A 27,139-nucleotide genomic window follows, 5' to 3' on the forward strand; every position below is an offset into this window, starting at 1 on the left:
TGAGCATCTCAGGGGATGGGTTTATACAGCGACCGTGGTATATGGATGTATACATGCCACACAGCTCTCGCGTTGCTATTGGACAGCTATACACGAGTCTCATCACATCAGCTAGAGATAGAGGCTGGGAGAGCGGCACAGGTTCCCAGAGCCGAGCGGATATGCAGATTGTGCCGCGAGGAGGTGGAGACTGAGGATCACTTTGTATGTAGACGTAGAGCCCACCAGGGGGTCAGAGATAGTTATGCAGGATTGTTTGAGGAGCACTCTTCACTACATCAGTTGATGGAGGCCTCGGACCAGCGACGACAGCTTGGCAGACTACTACTAGAGCTTCATAGTTCTCGAGAGAGACTCCTCCAGACACCCGCTCCCACTAGGGGTGGGAGACAGTCCCAGCTCACAGATTTCTTCCAGAGAGCTATGCCAGTGCCAGCTGATGTACCACGTGGGGTGACTGCACAGAGAGCAGAGGAATTGAGAGCCAGGAGGAGACCTAGACAGACTGGACACAGAGCACCCCGACTCCGTCACCGAGAGATAGCAGCTATCCGGATGAGACACCAGATGGAGACACAGGAGAGGCTAGCTCACTTTCATTCAGACTCAGGGTACATGTTCACGCCACTCACAGCCTCAGCATCGGCGATGCATGATATCTTATATCCCTCTTATGGCACTGGATGGAGTTAGACATAGATCTGCATAGCATGCTTGTACTACCCCTTCAGCATATAGAGATGCATCTTGCCTTAGCACTCCATCCACATCCCCACCCCCCTTTATATTGTTTGTATATGGGCTCCACCGATCCATGATGATTTACAGTTGTATCCAAACACATGCACACTTTTTCTTTTCTTCCGATGACCGGAAGAACACAGTTGTATTATTTTTTGTCTCATAGGCTGACTTTGGCCTCTCGTAGACGTTAATGTATCTTTCTTTCTTTCTTTCTTTCTCTCTCTCTCTCTGCTCATTTACCTAGATCAGATTTTATAGTTCTAGATTTTTGTTATCTTTCTTTATTCCTATTTTGTACCCACGATGATGTACCTCATGGATATGATGTAACCTTTTGGTCTCATAGGTCATTTTGGCCTTTTGAAGACGTTAATACAACTCTCTCCAGTTTCCAGTTTCATTTTCTAGGTGCCAATAGTATCATCTTTATTTTTCATTTTCTGGTTTTTTATCCAGACGTTGTATCAGATCCACCATGATGTAACTTTTTGGTCTCATAGGTCATTATGGCCTTTTGAAGACGTTAATATAGCATTTCATCTCTCTCTCTCTCTCTCTCTCTCTCTCTCTCTCTCTCTCTCTCTCTCTCTCTCTCTCTCTCTCTCTCTCTCATGCCTCAGATTATACTTGCTGGAGCTGCGTAGATAGAGAGGGTCTCTTGAGAGGGAGGGGATCAGAGAGGGAGAGACACCTACAAAGGCAGATTACAGACTTCTTTCGACCACAGATTGAGCAGTCAAGCCAGCACGCATTGCAGCTAGCCCCAAAGTATAGCCGCACCAAAGGTACACTGATTGATCGGGCTATAGAGCTGGGGCGGGTCCAAGCGCCCCAAGATGAGAGGCCCATCTCGACACCGGCGGAGACTACAACAGAGGATCAGGACCATACTAGCACGGCATGGGAGACGTCCAGTCAGAGTACTCACCATGGAGGACATTGAGGATATCCGCCATCGACCGATGAGAGACATCTTTGGATAGTGATGTATATGATGCTTACCTTTGTTGCTGGAGTTTTCCTCCCCAGATGTTATCCATTAGGAGCTCCTAGTACCTTACTTTTCCTCATAGTTGTTTCAGTTTCAGTTAGTTGTTTAGTTGTTTTTAGCTTTTCTTACAAAGACATTGTATCAGATCCACCAATTGTTGTAACCTTTTTGGTCTCATAGGTCATTTTGGCCTTCTGAAGACGTTAATATATCATTTCATTTCTCTCTCTCTCCAAGAAGAAATAATTGGATATCTCATGGATATGATGATTTTGTAGATAAAGTCCACCTCTACTCCAAGGTGTGTGGCCAGCACGGAGCATGAGGTAGAGTTATGATAATGGTTTGGTATGACAACTCATTTCCATTGATCATGCCAGTATGAGTCTACAGATTGCCGACTTTACAAACCAATATTTTGCATGGTATGAGACACCCACAATAGTGGTCTTACTACATGGTAGTACTATAATCGAGACTTCATACTTTGGTGAGTTCATTGGAGCTGTGTTGTTGTACATGATTTTCTCACTATGTGTATGCATTGGACTGGCAACCATGGCTACTCGTTTATGCTTATGCATGGGATTGACGCCTGTCGTGTGATACTGTCAACATGACCTTCCGCTGGGACTTGACGTGTTCATGCCGGGAATGTCTGGTGGACTTGGGTATCCGCTGAGACTTGTGCCTGTGTGTACATGCCTAGAAACGCAAGGAGGAATGGCTTTCTGTTGGCCTTGTGCCCATGTGTACATGCCCAGAAACACCTAGATGATTGGCTTTCTGCTGGGTGTGGTACCCCCTGTGTACATGCCTAGAAACGTCAACGCCTGGAGGATTGGCTTTCCACTAGGTCTGGTACTTCGTGTACTTTATTGGAAACCTCCTTTGGTATAGCCTCATGAACGAGGACTTGGTTAAGTACATGCGTGTATTCCTATAAGGCCGATTGGCAAGGGCTACCATGTCACCTAGTCCATGACATGTGACGGAGGAAGGATACTTTGGGGACTTGTGCATGAGCACTCTTTCTACACATTGTTTGGTATGCCGTTCTCGTTTAGTGGTTTTACGGTGCATACTTGAGTTTGGATATGGAGTTTCCTTGTGGACATCCCACACATGGACTTCCTTTGGATTATGGATTTTCTCCATACATTGTTGGACTTCCTTATGGAAGTATAGTATACAAGTTTATGGTATACATGACTATGGATTCCTGGACTTCCTTTCTAAGGATTTGGATCCATCCTCAAGTTTATGGATTATGTTTATGGCTCCCTTTTACTCGGACGGATTATTCTTTTTAGCTCCCTGTATTTGGGATGCATTGGACATATGGAACTCATGGCTATCTCATGGATCGAGGATTTCTCTCTAGATTTCTACGGGTGGCCGAAATGCCTATAGTTACTATGAGTAGCAGAAATGTTTATGGAGCATCAAGATAACTACGCCTGTAAGTGATTCTCATCTTATGTTTCACACTTGAGCCCACCTCTCATCCAAGGTGTGTGGTCAGAGTACCAACACGGAGTGCAAGTGGTAGATTTGGCTTTTATATCCCATGTTTGGAGATATGGTTGACTCTTGTGCCCGTATATAGTATGTTCTCTATGGAGACTTATTTTATCTGGCCCATTTATTTTGGCACATGAATATGATATCTGGACTTATGGGACTCTTTTGTCTCGCCCATGTACCAACCACTGTAGTTGTTGTACCAACCGTTGTACTTGCTGCACCAGCCACCGTACTTGTTGTACCAACCCTTGTACTTGTTGTACCAACCATTGTACCTACTGTACCAGCCCTTGTACCTGCTGTACCAACCAATGTACCAACTGCACCAGCCCTTGTATCTGCTGTACCAGCCCATGTACTTGCTGTACCAGCTAAATGAAGAGTTGTATCTGTTGTACCAACCCATGTACTTGCTGTACCGACTGAATGGAGGGCTGTACCGGCTGAATGGAGAGCTGTATCTGATGTACCAGATCATGTACTTGCTGTACCGGCTGAAAGGAGGGCTGTACCTATTGTTTCAGATTATGTACCTATTGTACCAACCCATGTTATTGTTGTACTAGCTGAATGGAGAGCAGTACCAGCTAAATGGAGGTGTACCTGTTGTACCAGCTCTACTGCATGAAGACCCATGGTTTTGGGAGAAGAATCAGGTATATGAATTATATTGTTGGCTTGGCATTTCTACAGCGTGTGTGCCAGCTAAATTTTATGGTTGCCTCATTTTGGGCTATGTTATGGCATTTGTATATGGATAATCTGGCATCTCCCATGGGGAGAGTAAGGCCCTCAAATCTTGTACATGATATTTTCTCCTTGGATAATAAAATACTCAACGCACGGGCGCGGGGGGGGGGGGGGGGGGGTGTTTGTGCCGGCCCATTCTGGCCTCTATGCGATGTCAATTGTGCATGTCTCTCTTTTACAGTTTTGTGGAGTAAGTGGCATATGTTTAAAGTTGTGGCCAATTTCAGTGTTTAATTGCGTTAATGGTCAAGTGTTTTGCGAAACCCCGAGCTCTCCGGAAGTTACAGAGACACAAGGAGCAATTTGTTCATGCTATGCTCGCGCCACGAGATGGTTCGCCTCGGACTCTTTAAGCATTGATGGTCTGCCACCTTTTCAATACAGCCTTGACGGCCCCCCTCTTGCCCCTTAGGCCAGGAGATCAACCACCTCATCCGCACAAACCTCACTCGATTAGACATCCATATTACATGGCTAGACCCTCAAGAGCTGCCCACCAAATCTCGGTTCTACAATGAGCATTTTCTCTAGCTCACACTAGATGGTTTCATACAGCAGCCACACTACCTACAAAGACACATGTCACGTGCCATGAGAATGGCAATTGGCCAAATCCGAGTCTACACTCACTGAGGATAGAGAAAAGACGATATGATGGCAGCAGATCTATCAGATGTGCACCACTAGGGAGGTAGAGACAAAGGAACACTATATCTGCATATGCCCAATACACACTGAGATTCAGGAACGATCCCATTGCCTATTCAAGGAGGGATTTGGACCACACTCAATGGTGATATATTACGAGGATTAGGCCTATTTCTACTGCAAATGTGTCGCCACCACAGAGATAGACTATTCAGGGCACAAAGACTACGACAAGACACATCACAGAGAGTCCTCACACAATTTTTTCACCAAACAACCCCTGAGGTGACCAGACGTCGTACCCATGAGCAGGAGGAGCCCCAGCTCAGGTAGACCGACTAGCACCTTACCCAAAGCACCCATCAACGAGGGGTCACCATTGAGACAGAGCATGCCAGATCCGACGGGTCCAAAGTCCACCTCTCCTAGCAATGGATGTGTCTCACCTCATAGATGTAGATATGGACGGCATGGACACGCCAGTACACATGCCCCAAGGCCCAAAGCCTTGGGGCTTTAGCTAGGCAGCATTATTTTTCCTTTTTTTATCTGTTTACCAGTTTTTTGTAACACCTAATCTTTGTAATCCCTTATGTCTCATAGACCTTATGGTCTTTTGAAGACGTTTGATATAACTTTCTTTCTTTCTTTGTTTCTCTCTCTCTTGCTCCGTTAGAGAGGGATTTGTATCAGTTATTTATGAGTCAGGACTCAGGCGAGGCATGGAGACTATTCCATGAGCATTCACCATCACCAGCCATTACCTCCACAGAGATTTGGGGTGAGTATGCAACATCCCTGTACACAGCACGAGGATAGCCACCCCTGCCAGACCCATCGGAGCCATGCCCAGAGACGTGCTTTCTTTACTGCTAAGATGGTAAGGAAAGCTATTGACAGGATGAGGACTGGGAGAGCATATGATCATGATGGTTTGGTAGCAGAGCACTTTATTCATGCCAAAGATATGCTTGCAGAGCTTATTGCTATGATGTTTAACCGAGCCATGTGTGAGGGTTTTCCTGAGACTTGGAATATGTCCACGATTGTGCCTATCTTCAAGTCGGGGGATCCCATGCTTCCTGGGAATTATCGTACCATCATGATTGGTCACACATTGGTTAGATTATATGCATCTATTCTTGAGCAGGAGTTGAGTAGATGGGCAGAGAGAGAGGGCATACGTGCATCAGGGCAGGCAGGATTCAGGAGAGGTTTCTCCACTCTTGACCATATCTTGACACTCAGAGCTATTATTGAGGGCAAATCATATGGCAGGAGGATTTATTGTTGCTTTGTGGATTTCCGCAAAGCTTTTGACACACTACTGAGAGCCAGACTGATGCGCAGACTACAGGAGGTGGGAGTGCCAACAGAGCTGATTTGGGGAATCATGGCTTTATACACAGGACAGTTGTGGGGCAGGTACGTACTACTCAGGGTATATCTGAGATGGTTCACTCCACTATTGGGGTGAAACAGGGCTGCCCCCTTTCTCCCACCTTATTTGGGATGTATGTGGATGAGGTTTTGGACTATGTAGAGCGGGAGGGTGACAGAGGAGCACAGCTAGCAGGGACATGGATTCCGCTGTTATTGTATGTTGTTGATATTGTGTTGATCTCAGATTCTCCAGAGGGGATGCAGCGTCATTTGGATGCATTGCACACGTTTGCACAGGACAGTGGATTGTCTGTTAACCTTGGTAAAACCAAGGTGATGGTGTTTAACACCACAGCACAATGGGTAAGGAGGTCAGCACCCACCTTTACATATGGTCAGGAGACAGTGGAGTATACATATGCACATACTTACCTTGGTGTGGTTTTTAGTGGCCCACTATTTTCCTTGAGGAGAGCAGCAAAGACCAGATTGACCAAAGCTTATGCAGCATTGGGGAGACTAGAGAGGATGTGTTCGCAAGTTCAGTTTCAGGAACCTCGAACAAAGCTCTGGCTCTTTGACACTTTGGTCACTTCAGCCATGCTGTATGGAGTGGAGATATGGGGACCCTGAGTGGATCACCACAGTCGAGCTCGTAGCACTGATGGATGGAGATGTATGGAGAGGCCCTTGGTTTCTATGATTTCCCAGATGATTAGGGCCAAGGCCTCCGTACCACATGATATTATCCGTGCAGAGATGGCTGCCCCCCCATTGGTAGTAGAGGCACTCACTCGATCAGTCTCCTTTATATATAGCACTTGGGCTCTCCCTAGAGACAGATATGCTCGCTTAGCCCTGGAGTCTTCACGACAGTTGCAGGGAGACAGATCATGTTGGTATGCACAGATGACAGCTTGGTTCCAGCTGCATGGCTTTAGTATGGACAGGCTACCTCCATTTCAGTAATCCCTGGATGCACCCTCCCTCTCTCTCACACGGGCAGAGATTACCAGACTTATCATGCAAGACTTAACTCAGCTGGACACTAGGAGGACACGGATACAGTCGACACACGAGCTTAGTACGAAGATGGCTTTGTATAGAGATCATCTTCTCCAGCTCACGAAGGATGGGTTTGTGATTAGACCCAGCTACATGGATACTCATCTTTCTCATGGGGTACGGTGTGCTATTGGTCTGATGCGCACATCCTCACACCAGCTAGAGATTGAGACTGGCAGATTCAGAGAAGTACCAGCTGAGGCCAGGATTTGTCAATTGTGCCAGATGGAGCCAGAGAGACAGAGTTAAATTACATATGTTACTGCCCAGTATATTATGAGATACAAGGCCGTTTTCACTGCCTGTTCAGAGAGGGTTTCGGACCACTTTCCAGAGTCATGAGATACCAGGATCAGAGATGCCTCGGATTATATTTGTTGGAGCTGCATAGACATAGAGAGGGTCTCTTGAGAGGGAGGGGATCAGAGAGGGAGAGACACCTATGGAGGCAGATTACAGACTTCTTTCGACCACAGATTGAGCAGTCAGGCCAGCAGGCATTGCAGCTAGCCCCAAAGTATAGCCACACCAGAGGTACACTAATTGATCGGGCTATAGAGCTGGGCCGGTCCAGGCGCCCCAAGATGAGAGGCCAATCTCGACACCAGCGGCGGAGACTACAACAGAGGATCAGGACCATACTAGCACGGCATGGGAGACGTCCAGTCAGAGTACTCACCATGGAGGACATTGAGGATATCCGCCATCGACCGATGAGAGACATCTTTGGATAGTGATGTATATGATCCTTACCTTTTTTGCTGGAGTTTTCCTTCCTAGATGTTATCCATTAGGAGCTCCTAGTACCTTACTTTTCCCCATAGTTGTTGTTTCAGTTTCAGTTAGTTGTTTAGTTGTTTTAGCTTTTCTTACAGAGACATTGTATCAGATCCACCAATTGTTGTAACCTTTTTGGTCTCATAGGTCATTTTGGCCTTTTGAAGACGTTAATATATCGTTTCATTCTCTCTCTCTCTCTCTCTCTCTCTCTCTCTCTCTCTCTCATCGAGAGCCACCAAAGAAAGGGCAGAGTCTCTCAAGAAAGCCCCATGTCCCTACCGCTAGAGATCTAGATGTTATGTACCTAGCACTAACCCTTGGGGTTAGGGACTAATCCAACAAGGTTAGAGGAGCCCTAGGATTAGGGAAAGCAAGAGGATTCAAGTGGCTAGGTTTCAGATTTAATAAATCCAACGTTATTGGCTATTTATGACTGGACTATTATTTATAGCAATGATAAGCACTGTATAAGTGAGTCTTAGATTATTATTGATTCATTGTGGTCTGGACCTGAGGCTTACTCCTACCATGGACATGGCGGATCACAAGCAGACTTGCCAAGGATCCCTTAGGATAGGCACTGGTGGTATGGGCCGCCAGGGCTGACCGGCTTGGCCTGTCGGAGTGGAACATTAGCCCCTGGTTCAGGGGAGGTTTGCAGAAGTTGATGTGTCGTGGGGAGACATGCCTCTATAGCTTGTCTGAGCACACCACCGTAGGGAGGGCTCTATAAACTAACACCACAACACCAGCACAACACAGATCAAGAGCACCAATCCACTCAACTGATATCCTTAGTCCTTCAACAGACAGAAAAGCTCTCAAAACCCCTCAAACTGATTCAATTAACCCCTCCAGCTATCCTCCCAGGTCCGTCCTAACCTCCAACGGCTCTCATCTTCACTCCTAACCCCTCAGCTGACCCTAACTGACACCCAGCTAACCAAAAACAGTCCCAGCTGACACTCAGCTGATCAACTTCTGACTGTAAACTGAATCGGATAGCTGTTGTTGACCCTAGTCAAAAATATGTCCGCCAAGCTTCCTCAAAGTTTCTCAAGCCTCAGCTATCTTCAAAAACCTTTCGTCTAGACTTTACTGACCTTGTCAGCACTCCCCTGTTGACTTCCTAGTGACTTCCTGCTGACTGAATTCCAAACTATCTACCTCAATTGACTCAGTATTGAATCAGATCTCAACACCCTAGTGTCCGCTGACACTTCCACTCCTTCAAAAACCGCAAATCCCACCAAGACTCAACTCCACACACTCACAACTGACAGTAGCTAGCTGTCTGCTAACTCTGGAACTCCTTCCCCTTCTTTTCTACAAATCCGACTGCTGCTGACCGACTAAAAATCTGATAGTCAAGCAAAAATCCTATATCACCTCCTTTCAACCCAAAGAGACTAGATCTACCCTTGTATACCCTCAACTGACTCCTAGTGATCCTCAGACGACCCTAATTGACACCTTTCTATCCTAAAACAACCCTCAGCTAATCTAGACCACCAACCAACCCACAACCTATCCAATTGACTTCCGACTATTCTCTGATTGTCAGACCAGACTTCACACCCTTTAAACAAGTCAAAATCTACTCTTCCATAGCATCAGCTGACTACCCCAAACACAAAGCTGCCTCCAGCTGACTCTGTTAGACCCTGCTGACTCAAAATTAGAGCTTTCTAAGTCAGATATGATTCAACAAACCCCAGATCTTCACTCATACATGAATTTTCTCAACAATCTCAAACCAAACAACACATAGTCACAGGGGACGGAAGGGACGGATTGCTGGGACGGAGGGATGCCGAGTCGGGACGGTTCAGGAACGGGGACGGCAGGGGACGGTCGGACGTCCCCCTGGAGGCGTCCCTCACAAGGGACAGTGAAGGGGACGGCAGTAGGAACGGGGACGGCTGTGGGGGACGGCACTGTGGGGGGACGGCAGGGAGCCATTCTGTGGTTTCTTTTGCCCGTTTCTAGCCATTTGCCGGGCCGTTTCTAGCCGTTTGGCTTGGCCGTTTGGGGAGGCCTTGAGCCTTTGAGGCTTGGGCCTTGAGGCTTGGGCCTTGGGCCATGGGCCTGTCAGAATACGCAGCGGAGATGATGACCAAATCTGGGAACACAAGAGCAAAAACGCAGGCAGAAAAACAGCACAAGAGAGAGAGAGAGATGTAGGCGTGTAACTCTGCTCTATATACACAAGAAGATCCCGAGGAATGATACAAATGAGGTATGGGGGCTGGGGTCCTATATATACCTCCCTAGTCAACCAGCACTAAAGTGCCCACGACTGAAGAAAGAGGTCCCACGACTGCATAAATGCAGTCGGCCAGCAAACTGGTGCCCACGACTGATGAAAACCAGTCGGCCAGCAGCAAGAGTGCCCACGACTGATAAACACCCAGTCAGCCAGCACTGTACTGCTCTTGGCACCCTCTGGCAGCCCTCCCAAGCCTCAGAAAAAATGGGAAAAATAGGGGAAAAATACGGGGAGTGAGGAAAAATGATAAAACACCTCATAAGGGCGGGCACACCCACAACAAAGGCCCTGGTGTATAAATCTAGACAGGAGATGACTTCTAACACCCCCTCTCAACTCCTGGCTGTGTAACCAACACTGGGAGCTGGGGTGCCGCCTGAGCAAATCCAGAGAGAGCGACTTCGTGAAGAGGTCCACCGTACTGTCCTCCGTCAAACAGAACTCTAGCAAGATGTCATCAGTAACGATCTGTTCACGAACAACGTGCCTCTGGATGACCATGGGTTCCTCCAGTGGAAGCCCAAACCTGCAATGTAACCTCCTCCTGCTCCGTAAAACTGCTCCTGGGCCATAAGTAGATCTCCTTGTGTCCGGATCTCCTCCCCAAACCGAGTCACTCCAACCGTGGAGTCGGACTCCATCCAACAATCCCCCTCCTGTGTACAAGAGTCCATGATCCTTCGCATGCCGCAGAAACCACAGGAAACGCAATCCTGCCTCCCAAAGAGACATCTGCAACCATGAGCTCAGCCGCCTCATCAGAAAGCTCCCGTCCAAACTAGTGTCCATCAACCAGATCAATGAACCATACAGCTTCTGAGTCACAGAGACATCACACTGCTCACAAGGATCAACACCTGTTACGGTGCACAAGCAAGTCCTGGAAACCTGATGAAACCTGTCAACAGCCCCCTCTGAATCCGGAACCACAAAGCCTGGAGAAACCACCTCCTTCTGCAAGTAATCACCTGCCACTTGCTTGGCTTTCCGAAAGGTCCCCGTGGAAAGAACATCCTCAACTACTGGAAGTTCTATGTCCCGAACACGACGAGACATCAGAGCATAAGTGACCTGTTCAGCTTCCTCTGACTCACGAACACAAGAACCACCAACATCAGTACTGGATAGTTCCTGCCAACTGCTGCCATCTACTGGCAAGCTATCCACCACCTGGTCTCGGAAAGCCCGCACCTGCAGCGTATCCACACTTGAGTAGCCATTACCAGACTGCCACTCATCACAATCCTGAGGACCTGGGGGAGAGAGTGCTGAAAGCCTGTAAACTCCATTCTCCACTCCACCTTCCCAAACCACTTGGCCTGTTGCTTTGTCCCGGAGAGCAACAAAATGCTCATCAAACTCCACCCGTACGCCAGTCTTGCAAACCTGATGCACTGACAACAGATGAAAACCAAGTGCCGGAACATACAACACCTGGGAGGAATGCTTCCCCCCTCTGCCATCGGGAACTATCTCCATCCTGCCCTCACTGTGAACTGGGATAGTGGACGTATCACCAGTAAGAATATGACCAGAAAGCCTGCAGAGATCCTGTAAACCGGAACGGGAAGGAGTCATGTGCCTAGAAGCACCACTATCGAGAATCCACTCCCAAGTATCCGTTGCCGAGAGTCCTCCAATCTCCTCCCTGCCTGAAGAAAATGAAGCATCGGTGTCCATCACCTCCAGGTGCACAAAAGCCGGAGTCTTCATGATTGCTGCTGAGGAGTCTTCACCCTTCTCGATCTTCCGCTTGGGACACTGCCTCCAGTAGTGGCCTTTCTCGCCACAATCATTACAGGTCCTCTCTGCCTTCAGTTTCTCGCGGTCACTAACGGACATCTTCTCAGAAGACTTCTCCGACGAAGCCTTCCCCTTGCCCGTGTTACGGCCTTTCGACCGTTGGCCAGTTAAGGCCTCCGAACCTCCACCCTGAGGAGGGTTCGTGAATCGTTCCTCCTGGTCCAGGACCATGGGCACAAGCTCCTCCCACGTGATGGTGCTGAGCCTGCCACTCGTAATCAAAGAGGAGTAAAATGCTGAGTACGAAGAGGGCAAATGTGACAGCAACGTTATGGCCATGTCCTTTGACGATATCTTCTTCCCAGCCTGAAGAACTTCCTGCTGAAGAGCCTGCAACTTGTTAATATGCTCCCGCATCGTCGACGACTTTGCAGGGCTCATAACCCGCATCTGTACTTCCAAGGAAATCCTCTTCATGGGCGATACCCTGTTGTAAAGTGAGGCCAAATGCTGCCATATACCTCTGGCCAGCGTCATGTGCTTTACATGATTGATGACCTGTGGTGTGCAGTTGAGGAAAATAAACGAACGGACCCTGGCGTTGACACGATCCCACATCTGTGTCTGGGCCTCCCGGTCCTTCCGGATTGACGGTAACTCCCCTTCCTCTACTTCTGGCCGTGGAACACCAACAACGACGAAATCCGCGAGGTCGTAAGACTCCAGAACGGATTCCATCATCACCTTCCATATGCCGTAGTTGCTCCCGTCCAACTGACGGTCCACCGGGAACGTGGGGAGTGTCGGGATCTTCACATGTCTCTCGGCCATCTCAAACAGATCTGCCATAGCGGGGATGTACTCTGAAAAGGGTCGGTGGGTGGGAACAAAGAAGGAATAAAACCTGCAAGTGGCTGTCCAGCAAATCAGCCCGCCTTCCTCTTGCTTCTCCTCTTCCCGATCAGCCCAAAACAGTCCACCAATCAGCCACTAAAACAGTCCCCCTCTTGCTCACACAAATCCCAAGACCTATCTAGAGCCTAAGGCTCTGATACCATGTCAGAATACGCATGATGACCAAATCTGGGAACACAAGAGCAAAAACGCAGGCAGAAAAACAGCACAAGAGAGAGAGAGATGTAGGCGTGTAACTCTGCTCTATATACACAAGAAGATCCCGAGGAATGATACAAATGAGGTATGGGGGCTGGGGTCCTATATATACCTCCCTAGTCGGCCAACACTAAAGTGCCCACGAATGAAGAAAGAGGTCCCACGACTGCATAAATGCAGTCGGCCAGCAAACTGGTGCCCACAACTGATGAAAACCAGTCGGCCAGCAGCAAGAGTGCCCACGACTGATAAACACCCAGTCGGCCAGCACTGTACTGCTCTTGGCACCCTCTGGCAGCCCTCCCAAGCCTCTAAAAAAATGGGAAAAATAGGGGAAAAATACGGGGAGTGAGGAAAAATGATAAAACACCTCATAAGGGCGGGCACACCCACAACAAGGGCCCTGGTGTATAAAACTAGACAGGAGATGACTTCTAACATGCCTTGGCCCTTGCCTCTCTCGTGCCTTGAGGTTTGGCCTTTAGGCTTGAGCCTTGGGGCCTTGGGCCTTGGCCTTTGCCTCTCTCTCTCACTTGCCCTTGCCTCTCTCTTGCCTATCTAATATCTATATAAGAACAAGGCTACAAGGCTACAAGCATGGAGTTTAGGCTTTAGCATAAACGGCCCTTCGGGCCGGGGGGGAGTCATCTCCCCCCCGGACCCCCTGCAAAGAGGGGCTCACGCCCCCCTCCGCACCTTCCCCCAAGTAGGCTGGTGTGAAACTGCGCGCCGCAACGGACCCAAAATTTACAGCCCATATGCAGTAGGTGTATAATAACTCACCGCATATGCATGTAGCCTGGTTGCCAACCTTCTCCGGAATCGTCTCATGCTATCTGGCCACAATCGGCCACCATCCGGTGTTAATATGACTCAAAAGCTTACCATTTTATGTAAATTTGTGCTCATTTTGATGTACTTCCAAAGTAGAATAAGTGTAGAGTAGAAAAACTTTATTAAAAAAATATTTTTTGAGTGTCGTTCCCTCCCCTGTCCCCGTTCCCTACTTATGTTTGGCCGTCCCTCATCCCGTCCCCGTCCCCGTCCCCCGTTACTTGTGACTATGAAACAGCATAAACAACTCATCAATCAAAACCATTAAAACCCTTCTACGTATAGATGATAATTGAGCCTGTCTCAACAACCCTCCGACATGGGGTTGAGACAGAAAGAGAGAACACTCGATTACTTCTCTCCTCGTCCACTCACGCATGCAAGAGCTCTTTCTTCATTTAGCTGGGGCTGACAACAGCTAGTTCTATTTAGAAGAAGGCCATGCAAAAGCCCCTATTTTCCTAAGTTTCTAACCATACTCTACAGGCTTATTCTTATTCATGGGTTTTAGGCGAGCACATCTATTGGGAACAAGGTATTGACACAAAAACCTATCAACGCGAACCTACGGTTGGGTGGTGAACTTGCTTGCACCCCTTTTATTTGGTTTCTCTAATCTGGTTTATCCCTATGTATCTGGTGATCCTTGGGAGGAGTCTCTCACACTAGACCCTCCACCCACCAGTTGCAAATACAAGACATCCTCAGACATCATAGAGATGTACCACCGCAAGAGGTGGACCGTGCTGCATTTTACACCATTCAAGAGGAGGAGGATAAGCTTTGAGTCTCTTTTTTGTATACACGGGCTCATAGTACATGGGCCCGTTATATTTAGTAGATGTTTATTTTTGTCATGTTTTCTGATGACATCCAATTATTCATGTATCATATGTATTCATTTTCAGTCTCATAGATCCTTGGGTCTATAGACCCTTGGGTCTTTCATGTATCATATGTACTCATTTTATACCATCTTTCCTTCTTTCTTTCATACTACATAGACATTTTATACAATCTCTCCTCTCAGTTAACCTTGGTAAGACCAAGGTTATGGTGTTTAATACTACAGCTCAGTGGGTCTGGAGATCAGTGCCTATTTTCACATATGGGCAGGAGACAGTGGAGTATGTTGACTCATACACATATCTTGGAGTGGTGTTCACTGGGCCCACATTTTCCATGAGGGGGGCAGCAAAGGCCAGACTGACTAGAGGATATGCAGCACTAGGAGGTCTAGAGAGGATGTGCTCACAGGTACAGTTTCAAGAGCCACGCACGAAGCTGTGGCTTTTTGACACGCTGGTCACATCGGCTATGCTATATGGAGTACAGATCTTCGGGCCTAGCCTAGATCGTCACAGTCAATCAGGACGCACATACGATGGATGGAGATCGATGGAGAGACCACTTGTGTCCATGATCTCCAGGATGATTCGGGCTAAGGCCTCGGTACCCCATGAGATTATCAGAGCCGAGATGGGAGCACCACCGATCGTAGTCGAGGCTCTTGCCAGATTAGTGTCCTTCATTCATAGCACCTGGGAGCTTCCGCGACACCGTTATGCACGACTTGCTTTAGAGTCCTCTCATCAGCTAGCCATGGAGGGAGACACTTCATGTAGGTATGCGCAGATAGCATCCTGGTTTGAGCTCCATGGGTTCAGTTTAGACAAACTTCCACACTTCCAGTACTCTCTGGAGGCACCCTCTCTCACCTTGACACATTCAGACGCCAGATCCGCACCTCTTCACATCAGTTAGAGATAGAGATAGGCAGATTTAGAGGCATACCTCTAGGGGACAGGATTTGTCAGATTTGTTGGATAGAGCCAGAGACGGAGGAGCACTACATCGGTCGCCGCACAGCATATTATGAGATTCGAGGGCGCTACCATTGCCTTTTGAGAGAGGGATTTGGACCCCTGGCTAGAGTCATGGACTATTGTGATCACAGATGCTTGGGTTTTTATCTCCTGGAGATCCGCAGGCTCAGAGAGTCCATTATCAGGAGCAGACGCCCGACTGGCAGGGAGTCCACACAGAGACAGATAACTGACTTCTTTAGAGGGACTACCCGGGAGGACACACAGCCGACAGCCCAGCAACAGGCACCCCGTGGGACTCTAGTTGAGAGAGCTATCCAGTTGGGCAGATCCAGACGCCCGAGGGTTCGCGGATCCTCACATCGGAGACGGTGCCTACACCGGAGGATTCAGAGCATCATTGCAAGGCATCGGGCTCGTCCGACCAGGCATCTCACTATGGCAAATATCCAGGCCATCCGACAGAGACCCATGCTAGAGCTCCTAGGATGATTACCACTCCAGCCATATACTATTGTACTCACTGTCACTTTTGTACTCCCCCATATTCATGTATTACTCATGTACCCCATTTTGACTAGTAGCATTAGCTTCCCACTCTCCCTAGTTGCTACTTCCGGATGCTCCCTACTGATGTATTGTAGGGCTAGATACTTACCTTCAGTTCTTTCTTTTCTTTTCCAGACAGTGTATCAGATGTCACATGGTTGTAACTTTGGTCTCATAGGTCACTTTGGCCTTTTGAAGACGTTAATATAACATTTCATTTCATTTCTCTCTCTCTCTCTCTCTCTCTCTCTCTCTCTCTCTCTCTCTCTCTCTCTCTCTCTCTCTCTCTACTTGGTGGCCAAACTAGCAATCAAGTGAGAAACCACTTACAGTGTATCCCAACTGCTTGCGAGAAAACTCGATACTCTTTGAATCTGCTTTATCTTCACCCTATGACCAGACTTAGACTAGTCAAATGAATGCAAAAACATTAAGTCAAACGACCAATTCAAAATGCAAAACTGGGGCTTATTTGACCTGAGGTGTATCCACAGCCACCAATGTTGAATCACAAATCCAAGAACCCTCAAACAACCTGCAATTAAAAATTCCTAAAAGTTAATAAGACAAATCTGATGCATCTGAATGGCACATATGCCAGCCTTACACTGAAACAAAACCAAATTGTGTACGCTTCAAGTGTAATCCTCGTGCACAACACTGTAGTATGCACACTGCATGTGTCTTCTGTACACTTCAAATGTAATCCTCATACACGACACTGTAGCATGCACACTACATGTGTGTGCGCCTGTACATGTACATCAACGTGTACATGTATGTGCAGTCTTGCAAGTTGTGGGGTCCCCATGCATGCACACTTGAATGTGTGCATGTTATTTCTGGAATTTCGAGTTTAGAAACTTGCAAGCTTTGACTTCATTGAAATCTACTCAAAGCGCTTCACATAATCTATTTTATCATACATAGCAAAGACTACATGCTATGACATATCCTGTCACATCAAGAGTATGAGACATGTTTGCACACAGGTTAGAAAAAGACACATGTCCTTTATAGTGTTCGAATCTTCATGAAGAAAGAACGTTTACATGCTGTGCCATACCTAATCACATCATCAGCATTCAAGGGTATGACCCACGCACTTTCACACACACAAGTTAATAAATAAAAATAGTGTATGAATTTTCACAAATAAACAACACTTACATGCTGTGCAATACCTACTCACATCATCAGTATCCAAAAGTATGATGCACGCACATATGCACACACAAGTTAATACATAAAAAATGTCTTATATAGGGTTCAAATCTTCATGGGTAAACACTAAAAAGGACCTCTTCATAGTGTCCTAAATCTTCATAGGTAAAGAACACCTTCATAGTGTTCTAAATCTTTATCACTTCTTCCAGGATAAAGCGCAGACCCAAGAACTAAAGGGAAGATTCCAATCAAATATAACAATTTCTCATCAGCTAAAACAGCAGAGGGAAATCATTTCAGTACAAGACTTCGACTTCAACAAGGTCACACCTAGGATAGTAAATATCCGGATCCCCGATACCAAGATTTTGAAGAAAGGATCTCCCAGCATTATTAAAGTCTTCAGCACCTGTAACTGCAGCTGTGCTGTTGCAGGATGTGCTAGCTGAAACCAAGAAAGGTATCATCAAAGCAACTCTTCTTGAAAAGGTATGTGGCCTCGTCATTGCCATGAGCTGCAAATTGCAAAAAAAAACAAGTTACCATCAAATTCTCAGCCAATAATACAACATTGATACGTGTTCTGTGTGTGGAAAGATTTTCGTGGCATCCTTCAAAAACACTCCAAAACAAGTCAACATAATTATCTACATACAGTCATTAGTTAGGCAGTATTGTTAAATATTAAATAGTGATTTATGTGGGAATAAACAAGTGCTAGGTGGTTGTGTAAACTAGCACTGTATTATGTGTAAGCTTAGGCTTTAAATAAAGCAGTTCCAATGTGTGTGAACAACCGCTAGAGTGTATGAGTTCTTTTCTGTGGTAACAGCCTCTTAGAAGGATATTATGTAAGTAGTGATGTGTGACAAAGTGACACCTATTAGGCACACTTGGCATCATATTTGACATGTGGCATGTGGGGGCAGCCTATGCCCACACCTTGTAAAGAGGGCCTCTCCTTAAAAAGGACCATTTATCATAATGAAAATATGCTTTCCACGACTCTTGTATTTTTCCCTACTCCCTTTGCTATTGTGCTAATAATCTTGCTGCTCTCTCTCTCTCTCTCTCTCTCTCTCTCTCTCTCTCTCTCTTTCACAACTGTGCTCTTTGCATTCCTAAGGTACAACAGTCAACAGTTGGTATCAGAGCTGTACAAATCAATCGCTTATATCTCTGCTTGCTGCAGTTCTGCGCACCCTATCTGCTGATCAGCTACTGCTAGACACGCTCAGAGCTAGGCGCCGCCTCCAACCGCCGATCCGCAGCCAGGCGCCACTCCAGAGCTGTGCACTGCCAGCTAGTCAGGCGGGCGTCAAAGGTGGCTCAGCCCGGCCAATGGGTGGTGTTACTGCAGCCAGCACTACTGCCACCGGTAGTCAGCCAAGATCCACCACCATTCCAGATGGTGATACTGCAACGACAGCAACCTCAGCCGCCGGCGTCTCAGCCTTCCGTCTGCCTCTACCCAGCCTCACGGCTATGAGATCACCGCCGCTTCTGCCCGAGCTGCACCCACAGCTCTAAGACACTGCCGCCGGGTGGTCATCCAAGGGCTTCTTGGTGTACCTTTGTGCTTTTGTCGAAAAGAGAAAAGAGGCAGCTCAATTCAGACCAGCATCTTGTTCACAAAGGTACATATATTTTGGGGCTTTCTTTTGCAAACACCTTTTTGGACAAATTCAAAGCTTCTGTGCTGCATATTTGAAAGAGTGCACAAAGCGGAAGAAAGATAAGCACTAGAGTGTGCTGATCTGAGATGTGCAAGAGAGAGAGATATATATATGAAGCTAATAAGCTCAATATACTGCAATGAAAGCAATCCCGAGAAGAGACATAAAGGTCTCATAAGTGATGGATACAAAAGATGACCAAACTACTAAAAAGTGAAGAGGCTAGCCCACCTATATATAGGTCATGAGGGGCTGGCCCACTGGAACAAAAGACCTGGCCGACTAGAGAAAAGGAGCTAGCCGACTGGAGGTGCAATACCAGGAAAATGGGGAAAATTAGGCTGAAAATAGGGGTGGCCAGCCCACAATCAAGGGCCATAAAAGAGATCAAATGTGGACACAATACATGGGCAGAATATGGGGATGTCTATGCTAACAACCCCTCTCAACACCAGATGCTAAACAAACTCCGAGAAGCCGAAGATGAGGAGCCAAGGAAGCCTGAGACACCAGATTGGTGAACAAATCTGCTGCACAAAAGCTTTAATTGAATGCTATGAGATCTACTAATCCCCAAATCCTCAAAAGAAAAGTTTTCTAAAGTGCATCAGAAGGTGGTAGAAGGGGTTGAGAAAACTTAGCAGATGGCAAAACTCTAAGCTGAGTTGCAGGAAGAGATCCAACTTTTGCAGGATCAGGTCGTCTTACTTCAACGCGCAGTGATTGGTGCAGTGGCTCCTACAGGACCCACAACAATCGCTCCTTTCTCACCTGAGGCTTTTGCCAGTGAGACATAGTCACATAGACACGTGGTTCTGGGCTGAGAAACTCCAAAACCTCAAAACAGCCGAAATGATAGAAACACGTTTCAGAAATGGGAATTTTTTTTCGTTTCTTTAAAAAATTTATCTAAATGTTTTTTTTAATGTTGGGCTCTCTCTCTCTCTCTCTCTCTCTCTCCCCCCCAATTTCTCACAAATTCCCCAATATTTCCAATTCCCTAAATTCTTAATTGCCCAATTTCTCATAAATCCCCAATCTCTCACAAGTCACAATTCCACAACTCCCCAATTGCCCAATTGTGACCACAATTGCCTAAGCTTTTACCATATTTTAAGTGCCTAGCTAGCACTAGGTAGGCCTACAAATAATTCTACAAACTACAAGTTCTAAACCATTTTTATTTTTTTTAGTGAAGATGTATTTATATTAATAATAAGAAAAGAGTACAAGTTTTAAACCATTTTATTGTATTTATATAGAAAAAACTACGAAACCTCCGTGTTTCTTAGCCAAAAGACGAAACATTTTGTCCCGAAACGTCAAAAATCCCAAAACGTTTAAGTCTAAGAAGGCTCCACAGAATTAAACCCACGCGTCAAGTGAACCTAATCCAAAGAAGGATCAAAAGCACCAGCAGACCCTTCAAAACATTAGGGAGGGCAAGGTGTTTCACTTGTGGTCATAAGGGCTATATGAAGGCGAGTTGTCCAAAGGCAAAGACAACTCGCCTTCATATAGCCCTTATGACCGCAAGTGAAACGCCCTGCCCTCCCCTCCCCCTCCCAAATGCTCATTTGACCGAAGTAACAGGTAACCCTCAAATTTCTTCCGTGGATACTTTTGTTTTAGGTTAGAGCGCTTGCATGGAATGTGTTTTCATCAGCAGGGCAATCTTCGGTTCTAACGACTTGAAACGTATGTATGGTTCGATGTTAGTGGAGACTGTACACATCCTTTTGACCTTCGTAGCACTCACTTCGTTAATGCTAAACTTGTGCAAAAGCTAGGAGTGAAGATGCAACCAAGTGATTGAAGGAGATAGCACAAGCGGAAGCATAAACAGTAAACATATGAGAGAGTGCAAAGGAGATTGAGAGAGTTAGACAAGATCACCTTTTATAACAGCAGTAAAGCTTTACAACGGCAATGGCCAGCAGCTGAGTGTTGAACTATGTGCAAGGGAAATGGATGAATGAGTGAATAATGGGGAACTCCTTATATAGTGGAATAGAGACCAGGCCGACTGCCTCTAGGGCTAGCCGACTGGCCCTGGACAAATAAATAGAAAAAAATCCACTAAAATACCAGATAAATAGTAAAGCCCCAAAACACTGAGATGCACAATTCTAACACCCCCTCTGCAGCTCATAGTGTGCAAGAGTCGAAAGAAGATAAGTTGATGAAGATGCAACCATGGACCCTCTAGCACCGCAAATACTGGAATCACCTCGGAGAGAGCACCCACCAACCTGTTTCCTCGAAACAAGATGTCACCACGAACAACAAGGAACTTTGCTTGGCCACGAATTCCCACATAAGTGTGCAGTGAACTCCAAAAATAGATGATGAGCTGCTGGACATACCACGCCCATGATCCCCAACAGTGGACGGAACACATCACGTCCCAAAAGCCTCGAACAATGAACTTGGAACAGATCCAGTTCATAATCTCTGCTGTACCAAAGGTAACCATGTCCTACCAGATGTCTAATGCTTGGAACTCCGAACCACGTTCCCCATGCACCAGTAAGTGGAGCTGCAATCAGCCCCCTCCCCCGTCCACAAGCCTCTTCTGGCTGGAAGCACATGGGGGGAAACTGCATGTGTACTAGAGAAGCACACAATCTGGGGTCTCCTGAGCCGAAAGCGCCCTGGGAGCCCTAGAAGTGGTACTAGAATCTGTATCACTATCCTGTGTCATGTCTTTACCTTTTCTCTGAGATGAAGCCTTGCCCTTGGTCTTGTCCTTCTTCCTGGACAAACAATCTTTGGATAGATGTCCTCTTTTCCCGCAAGAGAAGCAGTGACTCCGACCTTTCTTCTGAACTGAGGAAAGTTCCTGATCAGAACTGTTGGCTGACACCTTCAACTTACCCTATGAGATGAGAACGGACTCCTCCTCCAAAAGTAGAGAGCTAAGATCATCAAAATCCAACTGAGTGGATGTGACTTGGCTCCGCAAAGATCGAGAAATCATATCATAGTCCGGAGGAAGCTTGGTGAGGATAAGAGCAGCCAGCTGAGAAGAGGACAAAGTAGCACCCATAGCCAGTAACTAGTCATGGATAACCTTGGCTTTCATGAGAAAAGACTACTTTGAATTGCCTTCAGGAAATAACAAGCCGTAGAGCTGCCCCTGCAAGGTAACTACCCTCATCGATGAATCTCGAGCAAAGAGATCCTCCAATTTTAACCATACCTAATGAGCACTGGTGAGAGTTTGCATTGCCGGTGAGACCTCCTTGGTGATGGTCTGCACAAGCACAGAATGCGCCTTCGAGTCCTAATTCTCCCAGTCTTGTAATTCCACAGCAAATTCATCCTCTTGATCTTGAGTCCACCGCCGAGAGTTTTGAGGACGCTCGGGCTTCCGTTCAGTGCCCTGAACAATGTCCCACAAACCCTTGTGTTTGAACCAGATCCGCATCGGAAGCTTCCAATGAGCATAGTTGGGTCCTTTCAACTTGTCATCCTTATTCGTGCAGGGGGGAGCCATATCCACAACAACAAAGAACAAATCTCAACTCTCAAGTGCTTTCCAACGAAGCGAGGCACCAAGAACAATCAGCCCCCTCTCAAACCGTAGAGAGAAAGCGGCGGGGCAGCAGCAAAACAGTCCAAGATCCACCGGGAACCGCCTACCAGAAGGGCAGGGACTCGTGGAGGAAGAAGACAATGTAGGGCCACTTGTCTGGCAGCACCACGAGAAAGAAACGCACCACCAACAGATGCTGTAGAAGAAAACGCAGCCAGAACACTTCAAAAACTGCCTCTGAAGAGCAAAACACAACCTGTAGGGCTGGCCGACAGCAACCACCAGAAGAGGGCTGGACCAGAAACGCAGCAAGGTACTGAAACGCAGCTCTTGTATGGGACTGATCTTTAGCCGAAGAAGTGATGGAAGCAAAAACGCACAGCAAAGTGGGCAGATTTGCAGAGTTTGGAGCAGCCTGGACCTAAGCGTATGATACCATGAAGGAGATAGCACAGGCGGAAGCATAAACAGTAAACATATGAGAGAGTGCAAAGGAGATTGAGAGAGTTGGACAAGATCACCTTTTATAACAGCAGTAAAGCTTTACAATGGCAATGGCCACCAACTGAGTGTTGAACTATGTGCAAGGGAAATGGATGAATGAGTGAATAAAGGGGAACTCCTTATATAGTGGAGTAGAGACCTGGCCAACAGCCTCTAGGGCTGGCCGACTGGCCCTGGATAAATAAATAGGAGAAAATCCAATAAATACCAAATAAATAGTAAAGCCCCAAAACACTAAGATGCACAATTCTAACAGTGATCATGTGTATTGTGTGAACTTGGTGGCGAGACATGGACAAATCTGGGACAAGCATGTTTCTTGGTTACCGATCTCTATTCAAAGTCATACAAAGTCCCTAGATTTTTTGATTATGAATCTAGATAGGGTCGATGTTATACTAAGAAAAGAACGGTTTTATAGCTCTGACGTCCATGTAGATTGGAAGGGCCATATTTTGTCCTTTGTAATCGAAAGTACTCCAACATGTTTGAACGGGGATTTTGCAATCCCACCCTCTATTTTGTAAACTTAGCAGGATTTTCGTATTTGTAATGAGGTGTTTCACTGTGTTTGTACACTTTCATCTAATGTTTGATTGTGGATGATAATGGTTAAGTTAGATGTTTGGGAGACAATGGTTTCGAAAGCATCAATGCAAGGTTGAGAAATCCGCGCAATTTCAATTTAGGGACGCTCACGCCCAAGGTCCCCTAGGAGCCCAATCTTAATTGACTGAACGGTCCAAGAAGGTTGCGTGCAGTTGTTTCCTTTGCTGAGTTAGTTTGTGGTGTTCTAGATGGACGGTTGGTTGATCACACCATTGTTTGGATCCCACAATCTCAAGTTTCAACCTATGAGTACGGCATCTTACAGGATAAGCCAGCTGGGGGAGGACAAGATTGTTTGACAATTGTCAAAATATCTCATGATTGGGACACATCACAAGCTATATTTCCCTACGGGAGCTCCACTAGAACGAGAGTTGTCAGATATGAGGACATGTGTGAATTATTTCATTATTTCTTCTGATGGTTTACCTATAGGGTGGAACATGACATGGGGTGGACACCAAGACTCAGTTGGAAAAGGATTGATCACCCTGACTCGACTTTAAAGGTCCCAAGGAAATTTTATATGGTGTGTATCCTAGTGGTATGGGACACTATGATCTACGACATGTAGAGTTTCTGGGTGTGTCTATATTTTCTAACCTTGCTATGTCCTATCCTTATGGGGGATAGTTACCCTAAGGTGGACAGGGTTTACGCAAGACTTGACACGAAAAAACGGAAAGGTAATTTGAATGGGTTTGCTAGGATTGGGAGGGTGAATCTTTCACCCAGTTTTTTGGATTGACTTGTATGATTCCTTGAGAGAGCTATGTCCAGCCCATGGGCCTTTCAATCGGTATTGATAGAGGTCCAAGCACGGAGCTCCATTGATTTAGACCAGGTCTCAAGGATCATTCCACTGTTAGGATGAAAGGCAGTCAGTACTTTTTTTCATAACAAGTTATTGTTCTATAATAATACGGTCTGTGAGCCAGATTAAGCTAAGATTAGGGGAGATATCTCTTATGATTGTTGCAGCACACCTTCAGCAGGTCATCCCGAGATTCGACAGACTTAAGTTTTTCTATTCATTCAATGGACAGAAATAGAGGATGGAATCAGGTTTTGGAGGTTACACTTTGTGCATATAGCTCCAACCAACCGTTTTATGGGGAGAGGTACATCCCTATGATCAAGTTTGCCTATGATACTACTGAGCATATAGTTCTGGCAATAGCTAGATTATGTTTGGTAGGAATTGGGTTAAAACCATGATTCCTTGAGACTTTGATAGCTTGAAGGAGACACACTTGTGGTGCCTGATAGTTTTATGAGTCTCTTAGAGAGGTATAATATCCCCTAGGTACAAGGATTTACCAAATCCTGAAAAGGATGGGTATTATATGGCAGCTAGCAGATAGTTTTTTCAGCGATTTCAAGTTTCCAATTCCATGAGGAGTTGAAGGATTAAATGACGGTTTATGTTCTTCACGGACCTAAGAAGGTTCTGTTTTTTTTGTCTTGTTCCCACGATCATATGCTGGTGGAGGAGCAACTTCAATTGAGTTGGTTACTTGATACATGGCTATGTGGATTTGATAGGCAGGTGTAAACTTGATTCAAAGACAGTTCATGCAGGTAGCTAGATTCTCCTTCATTTATTTCCAAGAGACGATATGTCCTAAGTGGGAAGGATTGTTACGTACCTAGCACTAACCATTGGAGTTAGGGACAAATCCAGCAAGGTTAGGGGAGCCTTGGGATTATAAGTGAGTCTTGGGTTATTATCGATTCATTGTGGTCTAGACCTAGACCAAGAGCCATGGGCATGGTGGATCATGGGTAGTCTTGCCGAGGGCTCCTATGGGCAGGCACTAGTGGTATGGGACGCCATGGCTAAATGACATGGACTCGTGGGAGTGGAACCTTACACCGGGAGGTTTGCGAACGCGATCCTACGGTTGAGTGGTGAGTTTGCCTGCACCCTTCTTTGACTGTACTACTCTTGTTGTGTATTAAGCAATCCTTGGGAGGAGTCCCTCACACCACGAGACTACACAATTCAGTTGTTGCCAGGTACTCAACCACCTTGCAAGTTCCACTATAGATTGAGCAAAATGGAGGAAGGGACAAGCAACTAGACAAATCGTTGCGGAATGGATTTATTCGGCCAAGTCACTCCTCTTTTGCCATCCCCAATGTCTTCATCCCCAAGAATGATATTCACCATGCATGTGTGACAACTTGGAGAAAAAGGGGCTTTTTTTTTTTTTCCGGGAGAGATCCTACTAATAGTTAACATTACAACTCGCTCAACGTCCCAGCCACGCTGGTGTCGTGAGCTACAAGATCATCTACGCGGCCCTCTGAAGAGGGCGACGAGCACACTCGACCACAGAGAGCGGAGGGGCTACACTGGAGTCCTCCTGGGAAAGGCGGCCAGAACACGATCGACGCCGAAAGGGAAGCTTATGGAGAGCGCGGATGCGAGGTGCCGCCGAGGGGTCCAAGCAGGGTTTGAACCCAAGACCTTTCGGTCCTAGGCAAACACTTTACCACTTGGACTATCACCTCTTTGGCGGAGAAAAAGGGGCTTTAAATGTATAAACATAGGGAAAATGCTATACATAATCAATCAAAAAAATGAACTCAATGTAGGTCTACCACAAAGCCTAACCTCAATACATGTTAAGGTAAAGGCAAGAAAATACCTGGGGTGGAGACAGGTGAGGTGAGCATTTGTGGACGAGGCGCCTTGTATGCTGCTGCAGAAAGCCTGTGATGAAGGACCGGCGCGTCTCTGAAGGGAAGCTCCGCTGCAGGAAGAGGCCTAGCCAGAGGGAGTGAACAATGCACTCCAAGCTCGTCTGCCCATCCACCCATTCTGGTTCGAGCTGCTTGCTTTCGCCATAGCCATGCCCATAGCAGAGGTGACTTGAGAGGAGGACTGATGGTGGTCGAAGAGGAGAGCTCAAGCACGAGGAAGAGTGTTGCAACCGGCGGCATGGGGATAGTGGTAGTGCAGAGGCCCTTCGACACGCTGGCGCTGTCTGTGCCGGATGAGGAGGCAGGGTTGACGTGTAGCCCATCGACGCCTCCATACAAGCATTCAAGATCACATCAAAATTATAAGTAGGTGATGGTAGCGTGCATTTGATTTGGATCACAAAAAGAAACAGGCTTGCTTATCACTTTTATTAGCAAAATAATATGCGGCACCAAAACGTTCCATTTGAATAATTAACGAGGAATATGCTAGCATTTACATGTAATTTTGAAGGTTTTGGGGAGAACCTTTAATTTGTATTAAATCTTCTGTATGTGTTTCATCGCATGCATGTCCTTCTTTCTTTCTCTAGGTTCCATGGATTCGCTATGCAGCACAGGAAAAAGGGGGGGTTGGGATCCCCTCGATCGTCGTCGTCATCTCTCTCTCTCTCTCTCTCTCTCTCTCTCTCTCTCTCTCATTCAAAACAAAGT

General features: G+C 46.5%; 1 protein-coding gene across 5 annotated transcripts in view; it reads right to left on the bottom strand.

Annotated features, from left to right (window-relative positions):
• Positions 1 to 26,822, bottom strand: part of LOC147631248 (uncharacterized) — a 136,118-nt gene extending 109,296 nt beyond the window's left edge. For all 5 annotated transcript variants that reach the window (XM_086809597.1, XM_086809596.1, XM_086809598.1 and 2 more), the window contains exons 1-4: positions 26,371 to 26,822; positions 17,720 to 17,904; positions 16,700 to 16,757; positions 16,553 to 16,612 (exon numbers count right to left, since the gene is read on the bottom strand). In XM_086809597.1, the coding sequence (XP_086665723.1) occupies positions 16,553 to 16,612; positions 16,700 to 16,757; positions 17,720 to 17,904; positions 26,371 to 26,760 (693 nt within the window). In that variant the 5' untranslated portion in view covers positions 26,761 to 26,822. The remainder of the gene's footprint in view (positions 1 to 16,552; positions 16,613 to 16,699; positions 16,758 to 17,719; positions 17,905 to 26,370) is intronic.
• Positions 26,823 to 27,139: the final 317 nt, after the last annotated feature.

Source organism: Cibotium barometz, chromosome 15, assembly GCF_041138505.1.
Source record: "Cibotium barometz isolate CiBa-2024 chromosome 15, ASM4113850v1, whole genome shotgun sequence".
NCBI classification, from domain to species: Eukaryota; Viridiplantae; Streptophyta; class Polypodiopsida; order Cyatheales; family Cibotiaceae; genus Cibotium; species Cibotium barometz.